Source organism: Pyxicephalus adspersus, chromosome 9, assembly GCF_032062135.1.
Source record: "Pyxicephalus adspersus chromosome 9, UCB_Pads_2.0, whole genome shotgun sequence".
Taxonomy (NCBI): domain Eukaryota; kingdom Metazoa; phylum Chordata; class Amphibia; order Anura; family Pyxicephalidae; genus Pyxicephalus; species Pyxicephalus adspersus.
Genome location: NC_092866.1, coordinates 42338747 through 42358420, shown reverse-complemented (window position 1 = coordinate 42358420; position 19674 = coordinate 42338747). Strand labels below are relative to the sequence as shown.

Genomic DNA, 19674 nt, shown 5'->3' with positions numbered 1-19674 from the left:
TCTCCCACTGGTCTTACAGATTCATTAGACAGCACATGAGAGTATTACATACACAGGTATTCACTCTGCATTCTCACCATTGAAAAACTTAATTTACCCCCATTTGCATTGTGAAATGAAAATTATTTGTTTATTTTATTCACTTACCCCCAAAAATATCTTGATAGTTCTGGAACATATGGTGCCATTGAAACCACACTGCACATTCTGGATGATTACTCTGAAGGAGCTTTGGCCTCCATTCTCACCACAGTTATCCTTTGGAGGAAAAAAGGTAATAAAAGTAGTTGAAGACTGTATTATGTTATCCATTGTTTAAGCAGTATCCTTTGCTGGCTAACTTAAAGTGTAACTCTACTATAGTTAAAATAAAAACATTTCCCTCTGGGTGATCTTAGTATATTACAAGAATTTTAACAAATTTATTTGCAGATTGTTACATTTTTTATTTTTATGCATTGTCTTCTTTATAAGGATGCAATAATTTTGTTAGCAGTTCAAAAACCATATTGTCAACAGAAAAAATAAATCTGTACCTGAACCAAAGTGTATTCACATGATCCACTAAAGGTGAAAAGCTTGTTGTCAAAGGATATGTGATGACCATCCCCATAAACGGAACAGCTCCCCAGGCACTGTTTGAGGGTGCACTGCCACTTCCTGTTCTTGCATGTGCTAAACAGGGAAAGAAGATAAAAGTAAAGTCAACTTTGACCAAACATACCTTTGTCACACTTTTCTTTAAAATATATTATTAATAAAGGTGAATGTTGACAGTAGTCAAAAGTTTTAGACAATGCTGTGTTTTAATTACTTTTTATATTAATTTATATAAATATAAAGTGTTTTGAAAATCCAACTAAAATTTCACATACATACAAGAACAGTTAGCGGCCTAGACAAAATTAAAATGCTGTACCAAGTATTGCAGGCGACAGCTATGGTGCTGCCTGGTGCGTATGCAGCTTCGTTATGAATGCATGGACATTGATGTTCATGGATACAGTCTCCTTTTCCATTAGAAACCAAACCTTTAGGGCAAACACATCCTGAAATGCACTGGGGACTGTACTGTGAAGGAATAAAAGAAAAATTCCAGTTAATTTAGAAAAACCATATGCCACAGAACATGTCATAATGCTAAAATTCAGTTTGGACAAATATAAGAACTGTCACTGCCACATTTTTTTGAACTAAACAATTTTTTTTTTACTGAACAAGAGTGCAGTATGTGAAGTCAGAATGAACACAGAACTCAGTAATCTGCATACTTGTAACAATCAGCTACAAAGTTTAGAAAATTAATCAGAGTGACATTCTGGTAACTAAACTTTTCAGTTGCAGAGGTCAGTAAGGGCAAAATACATATTTCTACATATTTAGAAAAAAAATACTTTTTTTTCTCATGTGCTGTGATATTTCTAGGGCTCTTTGAACCGATTTTGGAAATGGGTATGGGGTATACTCTATATATTCCATAACCGAAGGGCGAAATAAGCCAGGAGCGCCTTAGATACATCCAGATCCTAAATAATCTCCTTGTCTGCAGATCCCAAAGATATAACTGATGTGTCGTGGAGGTGCTCCCCTGCAACAATGGCCCTTGCAATTGTTGGAAGTAGGATGGGGCCTGTTTTTTGCCAAAAAGAAGAGGGAGACATTCTATCCAGGAAAGTCCCAAGTATTTAAAGGTCTGGTTCCAATATTAGCAGAAACCACACAGCCTTTTTTTTCATTTGCGTCTTTGGGCAATAAAATTGCCATTAAATTTCTGAAAGACATTTGCAAAGATGTTAAATGTTTGCAAGCAGTTCCTTTGTAAGTGTAAACAGAATCTTAATTGCCAAAGAAGGAAAGGGACAAAAGCGTGTTTTTAGGCAAGGGGATCTGGTTTAAGATTAGTTATGATGAGTGAATTTCGTGTTAAAAAGGACAAAATAAAAAAATGGAAAATTAGGAGGAATGAGTAAAAGTGAATCTTAGAGGGAAAATTAATTCAAATGAATGAAAAAAGGGATGCAGCACTCTTGAATAAATGAACAATAAACTTATAAATAGCCCTCTTTGTGTTTTGGTGTGAATTCTTTATTGAAAACGTGAAGCAAAAATTACCTTGAAAAAGTTAAGCCTGGCATGTTTGAATTAAAAAAAAAATACTTCAAACAAAATCTTTTACAGTATATAATGTCTCAAACACTAAAATGTGCTTTAACATCTCACAAGCCTAGTAGGGAAGTAAGGGAAGTTATTTGTGTGTCATTGGTCTATTTTACTTACACAGTCCATGTCCAGGGTATCACAACTTTTTTGACACTCCACACCTTTAGTGTCCTTGGGAGCAGATGTGCAATTATGATAAATAAGTGGATGGGTGCAAACTAGTAGGAAAATATAGATAAAAATAAAAAAATTATGATTCTTAATAATTATGATAATAATGATCCTTCAATTACAATGTAATATAAACGTACCTGTTTTTTTAATGGCTTTACCCATACAATTCAGCTGGCCTTTTTCACAGGTGCTATAAGAAAAAACACAACACTGTTTATTTAAACCACAATCAGCCACATAAAGTATAAAGTCTGTGTCTTAAAAAAAAAGGAAATATCCTAAATCAGATAATTTCTGGGTGTAATGAATTATAGCAGCTTGGTAAACAGAACCAACATAAAGAAACAACCAGATTTCATATTTTTCTTATTTAATATTATGTTAATTTAGGTTGCTTGCTATGGATTACTAAATCCATACTAAAAATCCTAAAAATAAAGTCACATTGGAAAGAATAGAGAATAACAATATGAATTTGATATATTATGGCACCCTAGACCATTCAAAACCTCTAGTGCTCTTTGATTGGCTGAGGAAAGCTTTCCCCAGCCAGTCAGGGAGTACTAACGCTTTTGAACGGGGATACTTGTCCCAATTTAACCTCTAGTGCCGCGGATCGCAAACAGGATTGCCAGGGCTGCAAGAATGATTGCAGCCCTGAGAATCCACAGTGATTCCAGGGCTCTAGAAGTTAAATAACAAAGAATGCGGCCATGGTTTCAGTTTCTTAAAAAAAAAAAAAAAAAATCTGTGGGTGATCCATGCATATTGTAAAGGTTTTACCAAACAATACTCTTTTCCATCCCGAAGAAAAAGCCATTTGTTTCACCATGTCCCTTGCAGCCTCATTCCTAAATGGCAGCATCTGGTGCACTACCAGGTACAGTTTCAGTGTTCAGTGTTCTGATTCTAAGTTGCAGTTACTTCAAACTTTTAGAAGTTACTAACTCTTAGGGAGGATTTATCACAGCTCAAATTCACGTTAGAAGATAAGCCTGTATATTAATGCAGACGTCTGTGAAAATCGGTGAGCCATTTGCACAATTATATTTTTGGGAACCAGTGTACAGAACGCCTTTAAGTTGCCATGTTGCATTTAAATTTTTGGTAAGTTTTAAAATATGACAGTAGCTGCAGGTAGAAAAGGAAGAGAATGCCTAATAAGATGAAAACACAAAATGGTTTGTGAAGAATTTGTAAATGCTAAGATTTGAGTATGCTAAGATTTAAAGTATAGCAATGAAAAGTTAAACTAAAATAGAAAGCCCAATTGTAGGGTTATCTGAAAAGGCAGCAGCAGGTAGACACCGGACTCTCCACAAAAATATTTACTCCTGCCAAGGCTACCTGGACAAAAGTTAAATCTCTTTATCATGTATCTTTAATAATCATTATCATAAATCATTTAGCAATATAATCTTACCAAGCAATTCCATTTTCCTCAATCATTTCTCCAGACTGCATGACATTGCCTTGGTAATAACAGGGGCAGGAATGAGCTGCTACACAATCTCCATTGTCATTCATATAGGTGCCCTCACTGCACACACAGCCATCCACAGGATAAACTTTGGTGTTTCTTGTAGCATCTGCCTCACTAAGGGACCGACAAGTAGGCTGGAACTGATTGACATTATACCGGTATTCCTGGGACTCTTTGCAGGTCTGTGTATATTTTTCTACGAGAAGCAAATATTAGAATAGTTTATAAAACAATTAAGTTACACATTGTACAATTACGATTAGGTATGAAGAAAATATGAAGTGAGGTCATGCTTCAAAATCTAATCTAAAAAAGTAAACCTATGCACACACTGTTATATACATATCATATGTTTTAAAACAAAGCCTCCACCCTTGCAGATATAGACATTGCATAAAAATGCATCTTCACGGTTTACAAGAATAGCTTTTTTCCCTTATTTTTATTTTATTAGTTGCCTATTTTATTATTTTTTTTTCTTATTACTTTCTTTAACATCACAGTTTGGGTAGCCTGCTAGTGTTATAATGCAAACAAACAGCAAGTGTTTCTGTTCTGATAGCAACAGATTGAGTACAAGCATCTACAGAGGCCTTTTTTACTGCTTGCTGAGAATATGTTAAGTACTGTACAGATAGACATATAAAAGGGTTTGAGTTTATTTTTAAATGTTCACTCTCCCGATAATAAAATGCTGGTCCTGACTTCAATACTTTGAACAACTTGTGTTCTTGTACAGGCTTACTTTGAATGAGATTGGGCATGTGCAGAAGAAGTAGCCTGTAGCCTCCTGGGGTACGTGACGTAGGCCGAAACAGTAAAAACAGAAAAGACTTCCCCTTTTTTTTAAAAGTTTATTTTTCCTTTATATGAAAAGTTAGCTACCGTTTTATATAAAATAAAAGTGTTGATGATAGGTCGACTTTAAAAATCTGATTGTCTATTTTTGGAAGTAGGTTTAAACTGTATTCTAAAACAGAATGATTCATACATGAGCGGTATGTCAATGAAACAAGATACTAATTTTGCTTTCAATTCATTTTTTATACCTTATTCTGTTAGGTATTGCAGATATATTTATGATGACATTGCATAACAAGTTTACAGGTAATAAGAAGAAAAAAATAGCTTTCTAAGAAGGAATCAGAAATATAGTTCTGCATTTACAAATGGTGTAGTTAGAAATGTAGATTTAGAACTTTAGAGTAAAAGCTTTGATAGAAGTAGAATACTTACGGCACACCGTGTTTCTCCAGCCAGTGAGAAGCACTCCTTTCTTAGCACATGCAAAAGCGTAAGAGGAAAGGACAGCACACATGCATTCCTCACTGTCTGTACCACTGCAGGTATCTGTCATACAGTTCTAGAGAACACACAACATATATAAGCAACTTAAGAGCAAAAACATATAATTTTCTATAAAATATAGAAAACAAGATTAGAACTGGCAGAGAGATTATTCACATCAAACGGTAAAGTGTAGATAAATGCATTTTTTTATGTTTGGATGAAGTAGAGAAGGTTTACCCTGTGTCAAGTTACCCTATGTCAACTGGGGGGACTCATCCTTTTTATTTGTCCCTGGGAACATGGTCACTAAGACAAAAAGTCAGGGGAAAACTAAAATTGCCAGCATAGCACTAGCTGAATACATCTGGGTGTCTTTAGGACTGGCAGTGAATCTAATAGTAGTTACACTGGACTTGTAATACTGTAATGGGCTCTTGTAAAGCCAAAGATTTTTTCAGCCTATTCAAGCTGCTTCATCAGTTCTACCAGTGTAGAAAATACCCCAGCAGTTGTATCGACACAGCACAAAAACCTTCCACGCACCCGCACGCATGTATACCTTCCACGCACGCATGTGATACCGCAATTTGTTCAACCACCCTCTTCATAGGTGTTAAACCTTCAAATAACATGGTAAAAGTTATAAATTGTTTTAAAATGCCAGCACTTGTAGAATTCATGAAGCAGCGTGGAAGGCTGCAAAAACACATTCAACATTGCAAGACCAAGTTCAGCTGAATGTGGCTAACTACCACCATTAGGTATACAACAACCTGGATAAATGAGAACATTCACAGATGACAAAAAGTGGGATGGAAGAGACAGACAGCAAATAAAACTGACCTGATTGGGGTTATAACCCTTATCTGCTTTATACTATGTATTTTAAATGGGTTTCTCAGAACTGCAGACCACTAATTTCATAGAAGCATTTTATATTTAAAAAGGCAACCTTGAAAATGTTTCTTAGGTATTTGTTTGCAGATCACAATAAATAAACAAATGTCAAATATAAACAAATATTGAACAGGAAAATGGGTAAAGCATATATACAGCTACACACAAAACATGAAATAAACACTAGGTGGGGCCCCCTATCCATTTTAAGAAATCTTGTAATCTAGGTTGCAGTAGCAGAAAAAAAATGATTTAATTAAACAGAAATCTTTCTTTTCAATTTCAGACACCTCTTATATAATACACCAGTTAAAATATACCACAATGATTATATTTAACCATTTTTTATTTCTATTTATTTAACTTTGTTTTAGTTAAAGCACTTTAAGTAATCATTTCAGACTGTTCTTTAGCCATGCAAAGAATGACTGGAGCAAACGCTGGGTATTCTAATACACATTACCCTTCAAAATCAATGTGCTTTTCTTAAACAGTAAGAAAAAAGAATAAAATACAAATCAGGGGTGTAGGTAAACATACTAGTATTAGTTTATGATATGATAGTATAGATAGCGGTGTGGGGGGCTTAGATTATATCAAGATACAGGTATGTGTAGGTATGTTAATCGTTTTAATAACTTAATTTCATTCTAATTAATATCAGATAAAGAGGGTCTTTAGTTGTTTTCGGTGGGATCTATCATGACGAGAGGGGATCTGTGGATTATGAGGGGGGCATTTATCCAAATTTTTTTATATTTGTTATGTTTTTTAGATATACTTAGATTCAGATCCTGATCAGTTTGCATAAAGAATTCAAGCCATACCTTTCCACTTAGCACTGTTTTCAGTAAGCAATGTAGAAAAATCACATTCTGCTATGGTTATTCTCTGTTAAGATTCTGTGTTGCAGAATACTAATCATTTTCTTATTTGCAAATGTAAATTAGGCCTAATGTTGTCTACCTGAATTAACAAAAAAGTTTAACTTACAACTTACAACGTGCATCTAACAAGTTAGATGCACGTCAACTACACCGTTCCCTTTATGTATTATGGGGGAATGGGGGTATAGTCATTCAGCATGACTTCATTTAGTCATTCTGATATTGGTAATCTGATAAGGGAATAATCTTGAGTTCTGCTAAAAAAATTTAACACAGCCACTGACCCTCTGGTGTTCCCAAATTTTAATCATCTGGAATTGTTTGGTAAAGTTAATAGACACTCAGACACTTTAGGATCTTTAAAATGCATAATACATGATCCATATTACATACATATATAATCTCATTTCTATGGGCTCCTCTACTGTTTCTTAGATTAAAACCACTCAAGATTCCTATGATTCTCACTGGTAGGATTTCCCTAAAGGCATTTGAACGAATAGGTACGTTTTATACAATAAAACATAGGGACATTACCGCATGATAAATAAGAGGGTTTTCCGAGCTGTGGCATGCAGAGAAAGGTCCAGTTGGAGATGTTAGCAGAGCACACCAATACTGTGCATATTTTTCTGAAAAATAAACAAATGTAGTAGATAGCAAGTTGAGAGAAAAAAACAATATACACCATGATCACATTTAGTTTACCTTACATAAAATACATACCCTTCTCCACATTGAGTGAACATGGGTCCTCATAGCTGTTTTTGATATTTGGACAGTTGGCTAATGTCTTCCAGGTATTAACAAAGGCTGCAGCAGTTCCTTCAATGACTCCACTCAAAGCTTTAAAATCATCAGCTTGAATATTGTTGTAATTCCCACATAAACCTATAACCAATAAAGATATTATAAAACTTTTGTTTTTTTTTTCATGATAGCTTTACAAAAATGCAAAACAGGTTTGATTTTCCACATCTGAAGGAATTAAAACAAATGCCCTGTCACATGGAATATTTAGATCAGCCTCTCTCGACTTTTTTATAGTGGGAGAATCCTTGAAATAACTTTCAGGTCTTCCAGGAACTCCTTGCTATACTTATTATTTCCCCAGCTCACAGTACAGGTCGTCCCTGTGTTAAGGACATCCAACATACGAACGACTCCCAGATATGAATGAGGCTTCCCTGCTCTCTGGTGTGCTGGACAGAGGTTTGATGGGGGGTGTGAAGGCCCGTTTTGGTCTTTTGGTTGTAACTCTTTAATGACCAAGACAAACTTCTCAGCACAGCTTGCTCCAGAAGTTAATGAATGTCTAGGCTCTATATTATTTTGCTTTGTTTGTGATTAACACACAATGAGGATTTGATACAGGAACTGACAACACGCTGCCTAATAATATGTTGGGACAAACATCTGTCCTAAATGCATTTATCAAAGTAATTGTACCTGTTCTGACATATACAAATTCAACTTAAGAACAAACCTACAGTCCCTATCTTGTATGTAATCCAGGGACTTTCTATAAATTAGTGTGGTGGTCACCAGGAAGAATGGCTCCTACGTTGCTGGCGAGTGAGAAGAATGTCACCCTTACAGATGGCTAAAAGATTATTGGTATCAGTTAAACAGATATCAAGCAAATATTTTTTAAATACAACGCATGGTTATTATTCATTTATGTGCTTTGTGTAATCCAGTGTTAAAAGTTTCCTCAGTGAAGGAACATCATAAACACACACCCATAGTTATTTGCAAGCAACCTGTTGGGTCCTTCCCACACCTTGGTTCTCTGTTCAGGTTATGTGCAGTAATGATCTCAGCAGTACATTTACAAGGTACTATGTTTGCAAAAGCATGTAGTGCGCACAATGTAGTATCTATCTTTTGTGGATATTAAAGTTTATATTAAAAAAAAACTCCCACTGGTAAACCCCTGCCTTGGGGAAGATACTACATCTACTGTCTTTCCACAGCAGCCCAATAGAGAATGCTTGGGGGAGACAGTGGTTCAGTACCACTCACTGTCACCGGCTATGAAATCTGCAAACACAAGTTCTTTAAAAGCATTTTGATTCTACAATTCTATGTAAAGGTTTCAATTTGTCAAAGAACAGGATGTCATGAAAAAGTAAAATTTCCTCAAATTTTTATTCCCATCTGCAAGACCATTGTCATTCATTTTAGTATTTCGATTCTGGGTACTTGCTGGCCGGAAAAAAAATTGTAGTTTGTTTTCTCTTCTGGAGAAAAACACTTTCTGCCTATGTGTTGTGGCCACCATCATCTGCTAAATTCTTCTGAACATCCAGAAATTAAAGAATGTCTTTAATATGGTGTAGACAAACTTCACCATTTGATTATTTAGGACATGTGAGATGCAAGCATGTGATGCAATATACTAGTACCCAGCCAAGAGTAAAATATGCTTTAATGTGAAAGAACCTTAATGTGAAAGAATCTTACCGCATGTCTGATGTTCAAAAGAAGAATCTATATCAATATAAACTTGCATTACTGGTACACACTGAACCATCAAGGACAGTCCAAACGCTGTATGTATGTTCAAATAGAAGGATGTAGGCTGAGATATTGTCATATTGGCTGTAAAAAAAAACAACATACTGTTAGTCAGGACTTTATATCTCCTCTGTAAAAGCAGAGGAGATTTTGTTGAAGCAAATTTTACTAAGGTTTTTTTGCCTTCCTCAGGACCAACTATGTCTTATAGGGTTTTATATCTGGGATATGTTTCCCTAGTGGTTGAACTTGATGGACTTATGTCTTTTTTCAAAGTAACCTACTATGTAATGGTTCTTCAAGTTGAAGTAAACAACACTTAATGAAAAGAGCCAATGAGCAGGATTTAATTATGACAGAAGTATTTGCACATATACAAAAGTGGAAACATTGAATACATTAGCCAAAGACCATCTCCAATATTAACAATATGTTTTACCAAGGTAACCTGGGGCTTTCAGACTTTTAGTTTCCTCCTAATTAAAACCTCAAGGGTTTCCTTTACATTTCCAGTAGGGACAAACATGTCCATACTCACCAACTGAAACAGGCAGTTGAATAGTCATCCAGTTAAGAAAGGCGACACAGTTTTCTTTAACACTCAGAACCTAAATAAAGAAGATAAATAAGATAAATAGGACTATAAAACATTTTTTCTGATGTTAACGTAGGAGTGTAGTGTGCAAGGTATCTGTTAAAGAACAAAAATACTGAATGTAAAGTTTTTAATTTTTTTAAAACGTGAACATCTGGTTACCCACAGTGCAATTTGCCACTCCCAAGCACAAATTGTTCCTATGTAAGTCTGGGCCAGATTTCTCATAAAAACACCTAGGCCATGGCCTAGGTTGCCATGGTAACGAGGGCAGCATTTGTTCAGCACCCCAGTTTCTCTGGAATTGGGAAAATGTAGGTGCAAGTGGGAGGAACCCTCCCCTAAAATTTCATCACTATGGAATCAATAGAACTTAAAAAACTCAACCCATCAAAACATCCTGCCTGGCCTGTCACACATAACTGTCTGCTTCCTCTTCTTGAAACCCAAATTCTCTTTAACCAGAAGACATAGGGTAAACAAAAATGTACAAGCAAGTGGGGGACTCTTGTGGCTAAAACCCCATTTCTAAAATATAAACACTATTGAACTTTATAATGATCATACAGTGCTACCCTGTCACACATAACTGGCCATTTGTCAGATTTAGAACCCTAATTTCTTTGAAAAGAAGCGATGTAGACAACTGAAAATATACTAGTAATTGCATTTTCCCCTTTGGCTATTTTGCATACAAAGTGCATGTCTCTGCTTTCTGGTTCACAAATGAGCAGGTACTAATAACTGAGTGGAAAGTTTTTACATTTTTTAAAACATGAACATCTGTTCTCATGTTCATCTGGGCATATTTCTAATAAGGCCACCTATGCTGTGGCCTAGGTTGCCATGGTAACAAAGGCAGAATTTGTTCAGAACCCCAAAAAAGTATAAATCCAGCCCTGATGTTAGTTACCCCTCAGCAGACCTGAATATGATATGTAACCCCACTATCTTGTTCATGCTTTTTCTTATGCACCGGCCTTGGGTTACACAGTGTTTTGTACATGTCTACTCCCTCATGATTATGATTTATTTCAGTTGGTACTGCACCCTACCTTGTTGGGGTGGTCCTGGGTTTCCCTTTGGGTTACAGCTAAAGAAAACTGAAATAAACTATTTTACACTCATACTTACAATTTCACCTCCGCTCAATACCAAAACTACTCCTTTCAGGCAGGATTTGCTGTTACTTATTCCACACCTGCGTAAATCTCCCAGTAACACAAAATCATGGCCAGTGGAGTGCTGTAATACATGAAAAGAGATCTGAAGCTTTATGATGTTCAAATAATATTGAAATCTGCATTATCTGTCTTTACAGAATGAATACCAGCCAATGCATAGATACAAAGCAATACCTAAATACATAACTGAGATTTAAAATCTCAAAAATGTTTTCTTTAAACAGTTATTCCCAACATCCACTAAAAATTCTTAAACTGATCAATGACATAGTCAGACCCTATTACTGACATTCTTTAGCAGCATCCAGCTCACAAACGGCTTAAAAGACCCATTTGTAAACAAATAGTTTGCTTTTGCCCCATCCCCACCCCTCCATCCAAGAAAACAAAAACACTCGGTCCAGTCTCTAATGCTTCTATCTGGAATTTTGAAAACCCTCCTAAAATGCACATGTACATCTTGCAATGAGCTGAAATGCATTTTTGCTGGAATCTGCCCCCCAGAAGTGACAAGAGGGTGCAGTGATACTTCCCATACTATCTGGAAGCATTGGAGACAAGACAGAGGTGAAGCCATTTATGTTGATGGTGTAAAGTGGTTGCTAACAAAGTGGGCCTTCTATTTTCCCTGGATGTCCACATTAACACTGCATGTTACTCAAAAGCAACAAACTTTAATGTAAATAAAACGCCTTTTAATAAACTTCTCTTATTTGATGCTATTTGGTCTACAAAATATACCTCTGAAAACTTTTTTTATATATGTTCAATAAGTGGAAAAATAGTAATTTTGTCAGCTTGTAACTTTCTGGGCTGTTCGCCTGTGCTGTATTCTTGGCAGCTACCTTGTTACCAGCTATATCTGAGGACTTCAGAACTTCCCTCGATGCTATAGAGAAGTAGGGTATAGTTGACTGAATAGTGTGTTTCTCTAGTATTTATGTCTTACAAATATCATTGATTTACTCAAGGAATAAACAGTTTATTTATCATAATGATTATTACATTGGAAGAATTTATTTATTACCTTTGCCAGGACATAACTACAGTCTCCATTGATATTATATCGTAATCCATCAAAAGTTGTAATATGTGATCCTCCTTCAACTGAGCAGCTGCTTGTGCAAGGCAGCTCTTTACATTTCCACTTTCCCTTAGAGCAGGTGCTAAAGAAGAAGCAGCAACATAAGTCATATTGTATGGTGCCATACAAACACAGTATATTCCCCCCTATTTAATGTACAGCGCTGCGTAATATGTTGGCGCTATATAAATCCTGTTTAATAATAATAATAATAATAATAATATATTCTGATAGTACTACCAAGCAGCTATGATCAGGGCTTAACAGAGAACCCTTGAAATAAATTTCAGGTCTTTGGGAACCCTTGGTATAGTTTCTTTATCTACAGGTCACAATATATCAGTGTTGTGGTCAGTGGGAAGAATGCCTCTTACATTGTTGGCCAGTGAGAAAAATGCCACCCTTGCAGATGACCAAAAAATCATTGATGTCACTTAAGTTAACTTAGGAGGGCCACATTGCTTATTGCTCAATGAACTCCCAGCCACCTCTGGAGGAGCATTAGGGTTTCACGGAATCCTGGTTATGTAACACTGACCTATGGTATTCTGAACTTTGTTTAACATAGGAGAAAGAATACTTGATTTGGGCACGCTGGTAGAAGAAAGTGGTAATCTCTGGGGTGGGGTTTTTGGAAAAGGGGATAATGATGTGAGAGAAGGGCAGAAATTTTGAGCAGTTTCCTTCAGGAGGAAATTCAATCCATTAACAGTCATAACATTGTTATGTGTTCTCTTCATAGGTTTAGGAATGGTATATGGGATGTTATGCATAGGGGTACATTTCTATTTTGATAATTCTGCCGTGCCCAAATAATGGACTAACCTAATATAAAGCTTAAAAAATTCATTAATCCCCTACTAAACTGCGCTACACCCTGAAACAAAATATTTCTTTAACATTTGTCCAGCAAACAACTTTTTTTTTGTGAGGAAAAACTCCAATATGTAAAGGGCCATTCACATCCATGCATTGCTGGAACAGCCCCACATTTCTTTCAATGGGCCATGTGGTACTGCGCATCCTGGAGCATATGTGCCTTGGGGCAACATTAAGAAATAAAAGCTCTGAATCACACAAATCTACAGTGAATGAAAATTATTGTGTGATGCAGTAACGTGTGAAAGCAAATAAAATAACATAATTACCAATATATGACTTGACTTTAAAAAGCCATGCAGCTAAATAGGTAGCAATTGCAAAGCCTTAAGAAACGTTTGGCTTGAGTTAGCTTTACTCACCATGCTCTACATGGAGCACTGTAGGCTGAACCTGGGGAATACTTTTTACCATCATAGACACAGAAACAGTTCTCCTGGGGGATACAGCCTGTGTTATTTATGTCATCAAGCACAGTGTCTAGAAATAAAACATAAAGTCAATGTTTGCACACAGTAATTATAATGCAGAGCACAAAAAAATTGAATAAATAAATACTTAATATTTTGTTACCTTTAGGGCAAAAACATCCATCTACGCCGTGATCCTCACAAACCATTGACCTTTCTGTATTAGAGCACGTGTTAAGGCAAGGAGAGCCGCATTCCTTGTGTACCATGTTAAAAGGGCATGTCTGGGCTAAAAACACAAAATGATGTAAATCATTACAAAGTAAATGACTGGCACAACAATCCTCTCCTCATAATTGTATCTACTGTGTATGAGTAGTGATGGGAAACTGGGTTTCATTCTCTACAGGTTTCAGTAAAGTTCTTTGAAGTTCATCAAACCCATCTCAAGCAAATCTATTCAGTGAACCTTAGAACACCTAGCAACTACCATGGGAATGTTGCCACATGTAAAACACCTGTTAGCTCCTGGCACCTTCCTGGTTGCTAACATACATAGCATTTTCATTGGCTGTTGCTTGTTAGGGACAGAACCTTTTCTAACAGCCAGCAGCCAATGGGAACATTGCTCATTTTAGAACAATGTGTACTGCATGATTTTTAGGGATGGTACCATGCCAGAGAACCACCATCCAGGAAGCTATTTATACCGCTGACAGCAGCTTGCAAATTTTTATAGGCTGGGAGTTATCACTAGATCAAGTGAATTTGAACTTAATCATTATATGGTAGTCCTGGACAAAAGAATATAAGAAAACTAGGGGCACACCTGTATGGGACAAGAATAAATAGAGTCACTTTAAGTCAGTAGTAGGTTTAGAACTGTTTGGTAGTCCATTTAATTCTATTTGGTAAGCTGGACATTTACATTTTTAATTTAAAGAGAAGTCTTCAACAGGTATTATGTTTAAGTTTAAACCTCACCTAAGTCTCACATTTTTTTATTTCTTTAGATATCTTTAACCTGGCATTAGTGTGTTGTGTATCCAATATATGTCTTGTAAAATACCTAATAATATTGCATGTTCTGACGTTCTGCACCCTAACCCTCTCTCCTAATGACTGCAAACGGTACAAATCATGCTTCCTATCCTTATGCTTTAGTGCTAACCAGCATACAGGCCTACCTCTGTAGTCTATTGTACTGCACAACCACATATGGACACCATGCAAAACAGTAGTAACATAAAAATGGAGACATGTCCATTAAACACATGTTTAAACTGCAAAAAGGTATTTTGGGCTTCTGTGGGCCACATATTTTAGCACTGTTATTTACTTATAAGTCTCTTGTGTAGATATCCAAAGCCATTAGACTGCTAGGTTCAGTTCCAGTAACAATTCCAACAGAATCAGACCTGTCAAGTGACATTCTGTATTATTCCTCTTCATTCTAACTGCTACCTGAAAGATTATGTAGGGAAATGAAGAGAAGGATGGGAGAGCAAGAACAACACAGAGGGCCTGATTTATTAAAGCTCTCCAAGGCTGCAGAAGATATACTATCATGGATGAACCTGGGTGATCCAGCAAAACTGGATTTAGCTCTTAGTTGGCAAATGTTTTCAATCCAAGTTCATTCAAGGTTTTCTGGATCACCCAAATTCACTAATGATAGTTTATCTTTTCCAGTCTTGAAGAACTTTAATAAATAGGACCTTATATATAAGAAGGGGGTTATAGTATTTGAGCATGGAGGGGCTGTGCTAAGAAGTCTTTATATAATATTGATCCCATTTTACTAGTTAGTAATTACTTTATACTTAGTATACATACTTGTTTCTGTTTAGACTTACGACATAATTTTGGTGTCCTCCAGTTCTCGGGAACTCCTCCAGCATGTGTGCATTGACGAGAATACTCAGCAAACGTTTTGCACAGACAGGACATTTTGTTCTTGGAGCTACACCGGCACAGATCTTGCACACAGGCGTCTATGTACGAAGTAGGGTCCACAAGCATGTTACAACTGCTGAAGGCTGCAGACGTCAGGGTGTTTTTACATATCTTATCCTATGACAAAAAATAAAATAATGTTGTGCAGTCTATGTCACTCATTTTCACCTGAATTGTACATTCCAATATTCAAAATTGTGGGGAAAAACTCAAAATACTAGTTTCCAAATCATGGTGGATCATTAAAGCACAAACAAAATTTATTTTTTAGTTAGAAGGAGCTAAAGATTGTGTCTGTGTTTCAATTATAACTGTTTCTTTATTAAGTAGATTTCTTTTTTCTCTGATACCCATGACCTCGACAGGAAGTGGGATGAAATATCCTTTATACATTACAAAGGCACCAATAAAATTATGGTTTCTACACCTTCTCAACTTATTAATAAAATTGTGATTTTTTTTTTTTACTTTATCCTCACTGAGATTTTCCCTTATCATGAGGGTCATGAGTGGTCATGAGTGGTTCTTCTTTCTTTTGGCTATGCCACCTGATCATGCACTGTACAAGCAGGAGATCAGGTGACGTAGGCTGCTTTAACTAAAATTGATCCCACTGCTCATGTGCAGTAGGTATAACCTAAACCCTTTTGGGATATATGGCACAGGTATCCCAGCCATTTCTCCAAAGACAGAAGGGGAGGGGCTTCCCATTTTTTTAAAACAAACACATTTTTACCTTTAAAAGGGTTATCCACCCTTTTATAGAAAGTAAGCATTTTGGTGATAGGCCTGTTTTAAATCGTTGGTGCCAAATATGTGCAAATTATAGCCAGACCTGTACATTCATACAGTGAAGATCGAATGAAAGAGCTGCTGTCAGAGCTAATACATAACCTAACAAATTTCTTCAGCAAATTTACAAAATATTTTTGAAACGTAAGCTGTTAAAGAACTTAAAATTCAAATTTGGTCTTGAAATCAATAAATGTTAAAAAAAAAGTTTCATAAGGATTTAAGAAATCAAAGATTAGATTGAACAAGGAATTTTTATGCACAGGAAAAAAAAGGGTCCACTCAACTTATAGACCATGTAAACTTGAAACAATTAGGAATTATCCATAAAGAAAAAAAATTTGATTCTGATTATGCATTTTACAGACTTTTCTGAACTTAAATGGCTTCATTTGGGACAGATTTACTTTAAATACATGATTTCAACTTTACTAACTAACACAAGGTTTTAAAACTGTATTGGTCTTATGATTTGTGTTCACAGAAAAGTGGGTAAGGTGCATTTGTGACAACAATAGGAAGTATAAGCCACTCCCCCTGTTTTATCCAATCACAAACAGTAACTAAAATCATTTTACTACCCATATCCTTGGGGTAAACAGTATACTGTGCCTACAGTTTCACCCCTTGCATTTGAATCATTTGCCTCAATTCTTATCACTTTTATGTAAGTTCACATTTACCGCATCTTTACAGCTAGTTGATGTAGAAGGGGGAACATCTGGACAGTCTTCCGTTGGTCCATTCCGTTTCTGCAAATTTCCAAACTGCACCGCAGTGGTCTCAATGCCTAAACACAAATGTAATAATTTAGTAACTAGTTTTATTTTGATGATAAAAAAAGTTTTAAGAAATAAATACAATTTAAGTAGATTTGTTAACTAAGGCATTCCACTGCTTTGATGAACCTGGAATGCATTTAACTTTTATAACCTTAAAATTCAATTGGTCTATAAAGCTAACAGGCAACTATTAATCTTTAAACCTGTGTTTATCATCTTTCTTTCCTTTTAATTAGTTATCAAGGTGTTTTAATATTTAATAAAAATGCTCTGACTAATGTAACTGCTAATGCTACTAATGTTTAAATGTAAATATTAGATTTTTCTGCATGGTTTTCAAGTTGTGGCTAACATTTTTTGAAAACTGGCGAGTTAGGTAAAAATATAATGAAAAGCCACTAGCTTTACAAACCAGACTCATACAATTTTCTTTTCAAACATAGACAATAACAACTGTTAAAGACACCAGGGTAATATTTCCTTCAAGGTTAGATGGGGATAAAGTGTTTCGGAAGAGAAGGGGTTATGTTTCAGGGACACCATGCTATGAGCAGTACTCTTTATACTTACAGCTACTGATGTTCATGGTGTGCAGGAAGATGATACCTTTGCAAGTAGTATGATAATATCAATATATCACGTATATTATATCAGTTAAATTTAAAAAAATATTTTCTGACTCTTCCTAAACACTTTAACTAGATTCAGAATTTTCCAGTTTTCAGCACCTCTGCTGGTCATCTATGGACCTTCTCCCCCTGAAAAATTACCTTCTAAACCTATTTCTAAAATTTACCTGTAAAGAAAAGATTATATACTTACCTTATCCGTGTTCCATGGCACTAAGTGTGGGTGATGTCGCATTTACCCTGCTAAGATGATAAAGAATCCTGAGCAGCTCAAATTTAGTGCCCCTGCAATGGACAGGGGTGTCTTCAGTCTTCTTAGAAGATTTTGGCTGCTTTGCATTTTCCAGCAATTCTTTTGGAAGGACAGTAACATCACTTGCAGTGATGCAGAAGACATAGATAATTTAAGTATACATTTTTTTTATACAGGTAGCTTTTGCATTAGCAGACAATTTTTACAGAGGGAGGCGGTCTAACGCGAGCATCGCATTGCACTGCAATATCTGATTTAAGGTGTGATAAACTTTCTGAATCGCATTTACTTCTTTAAACAAGTATACCCATATTTTTCAGCTAGGAGTTTGCTCCAACAAATATAAATATTTTCATTTACAATAATATTCTTACCATCAAATGTTAATCCAGGGATGCCATTGAAATCACCACACATTCCACATGTTTGCTTTTCATATTTATTGCGGTTCAGTTTTAGCTAAATAAAAGAAAGAAGTGACTTTTTTAACTAACAAAACAGTGATGATCTACATATTTACCTATATTGTATATCTATCACTACAGTACCTTACAGATTTAGAATAGGGTTTAAGTTTATCTGTATTCAAAACTGGCTTTTAGTTTAAATTTGCCTAAAACACATCATTCATTTGAAGGGTGTGAAATGTGATATTCATGTTTTCACAACGTTTTGAATTTTGTCCACCATCCGCAAATTCATGGACAGTCCACAAAAATAATGTATGTTATTTTTTTATTAGTACCCATTAAAAAGCTTCACCTTTTCAGATTACTGAGTGCACATGCACCCTGCATTATTCAGCAGGCTCCCTCCCACATGTATGGATGGAAAAATCTCAGAAGCATTTCAAACTAATCTCAAATGCAAGATAAATGCTCCTGAAAGCAACCTTTGTTCATATATATATATATATATATATATATATATACAAAAGACCTTAAAAAGTCAGATGCAGACATCATTTTATCAGCAGCACTTATTCAGTCACCATGCTGATCAGTGCTTTTAAAGAATGGTTTAGTAAAATTGAGCTGGCGCTTTATAAAAGTTCACCTATTGTCAATAAAATCTAACTTGATAAAATGAATAAATACATAATTATCCAATAATAAGTGAAAATACGCCAAAATTAGCAATAATAAAACATGAATAATTACCAGTATACTGTCTCCTCCATTCCACATAAAATAAATATCACTAGAATAAGCAATTTTCCAGTTATTGCCAATTCTGTCAATCAGAACCCTGGACTTGTCAACTGGTGTTTCATTAACCCTGAAAACACAAATTGATAAATTAATCTTTTTATTTGTCAATTAAAACCATTTTAAAAAGCACAGACTGTAGGTAAAGGAAGCACTCACAATTCTCCATCCAATGTAATAGAATTATTATGTATTTCTATTGTTGCTTCATGGATCTTTAGGTAAATATAGCTGATGACAGGAACACCATCTTCCTCTGTGCGTTGGAATAGAATGTTGAAGTCCTCCTTGCTCCCCTTACAATGGGAGGCAAAGACATACTTGCACTTGCCCTTGTAGTAGTAAATCTCTCCATCTAATTCCTTGAAATGATAGTATCCCCAGGTGCTGCAAACCTGCTCATTATGTTTTGTGAATTGTGCTGTATGTCAAAGAGAAAAGGAAGATTAGGAAAGTTTGAACAGTTGGGAGAACCTTTTTTTAACAAATGA

At 35.6% G+C, this 19674-nt stretch overlaps 1 protein-coding gene across 1 annotated transcript in view; it reads right to left on the bottom strand.

The window, feature by feature from the left end:
- LOC140337717 (mucin-2-like) overlaps positions 1 to 19674 on the bottom strand; it is a 59218-nt gene that overhangs the window by 22597 nt on the left and 16947 nt on the right. Inside the window, exons 4-23 of the mRNA XM_072421518.1 lie at positions 19343 to 19604; positions 19136 to 19253; positions 18350 to 18434; positions 16995 to 17101; positions 15420 to 15636; positions 13727 to 13852; positions 13516 to 13633; positions 12218 to 12356; positions 11141 to 11251; positions 9950 to 10019; positions 9358 to 9495; positions 7618 to 7782; positions 7429 to 7523; positions 5054 to 5180; positions 3758 to 4013; positions 2472 to 2524; positions 2278 to 2378; positions 920 to 1071; positions 537 to 675; positions 148 to 258 (exon numbers count right to left, since the gene is read on the bottom strand). Coding sequence (XP_072277619.1) covers positions 148 to 258; positions 537 to 675; positions 920 to 1071; positions 2278 to 2378; positions 2472 to 2524; positions 3758 to 4013; positions 5054 to 5180; positions 7429 to 7523; positions 7618 to 7782; positions 9358 to 9495; positions 9950 to 10019; positions 11141 to 11251; positions 12218 to 12356; positions 13516 to 13633; positions 13727 to 13852; positions 15420 to 15636; positions 16995 to 17101; positions 18350 to 18434; positions 19136 to 19253; positions 19343 to 19604 — 2690 coding nt within the window. The remainder of the gene's footprint in view (positions 1 to 147; positions 259 to 536; positions 676 to 919; positions 1072 to 2277; positions 2379 to 2471; positions 2525 to 3757; positions 4014 to 5053; positions 5181 to 7428; positions 7524 to 7617; positions 7783 to 9357; positions 9496 to 9949; positions 10020 to 11140; positions 11252 to 12217; positions 12357 to 13515; positions 13634 to 13726; positions 13853 to 15419; positions 15637 to 16994; positions 17102 to 18349; positions 18435 to 19135; positions 19254 to 19342; positions 19605 to 19674) is intronic.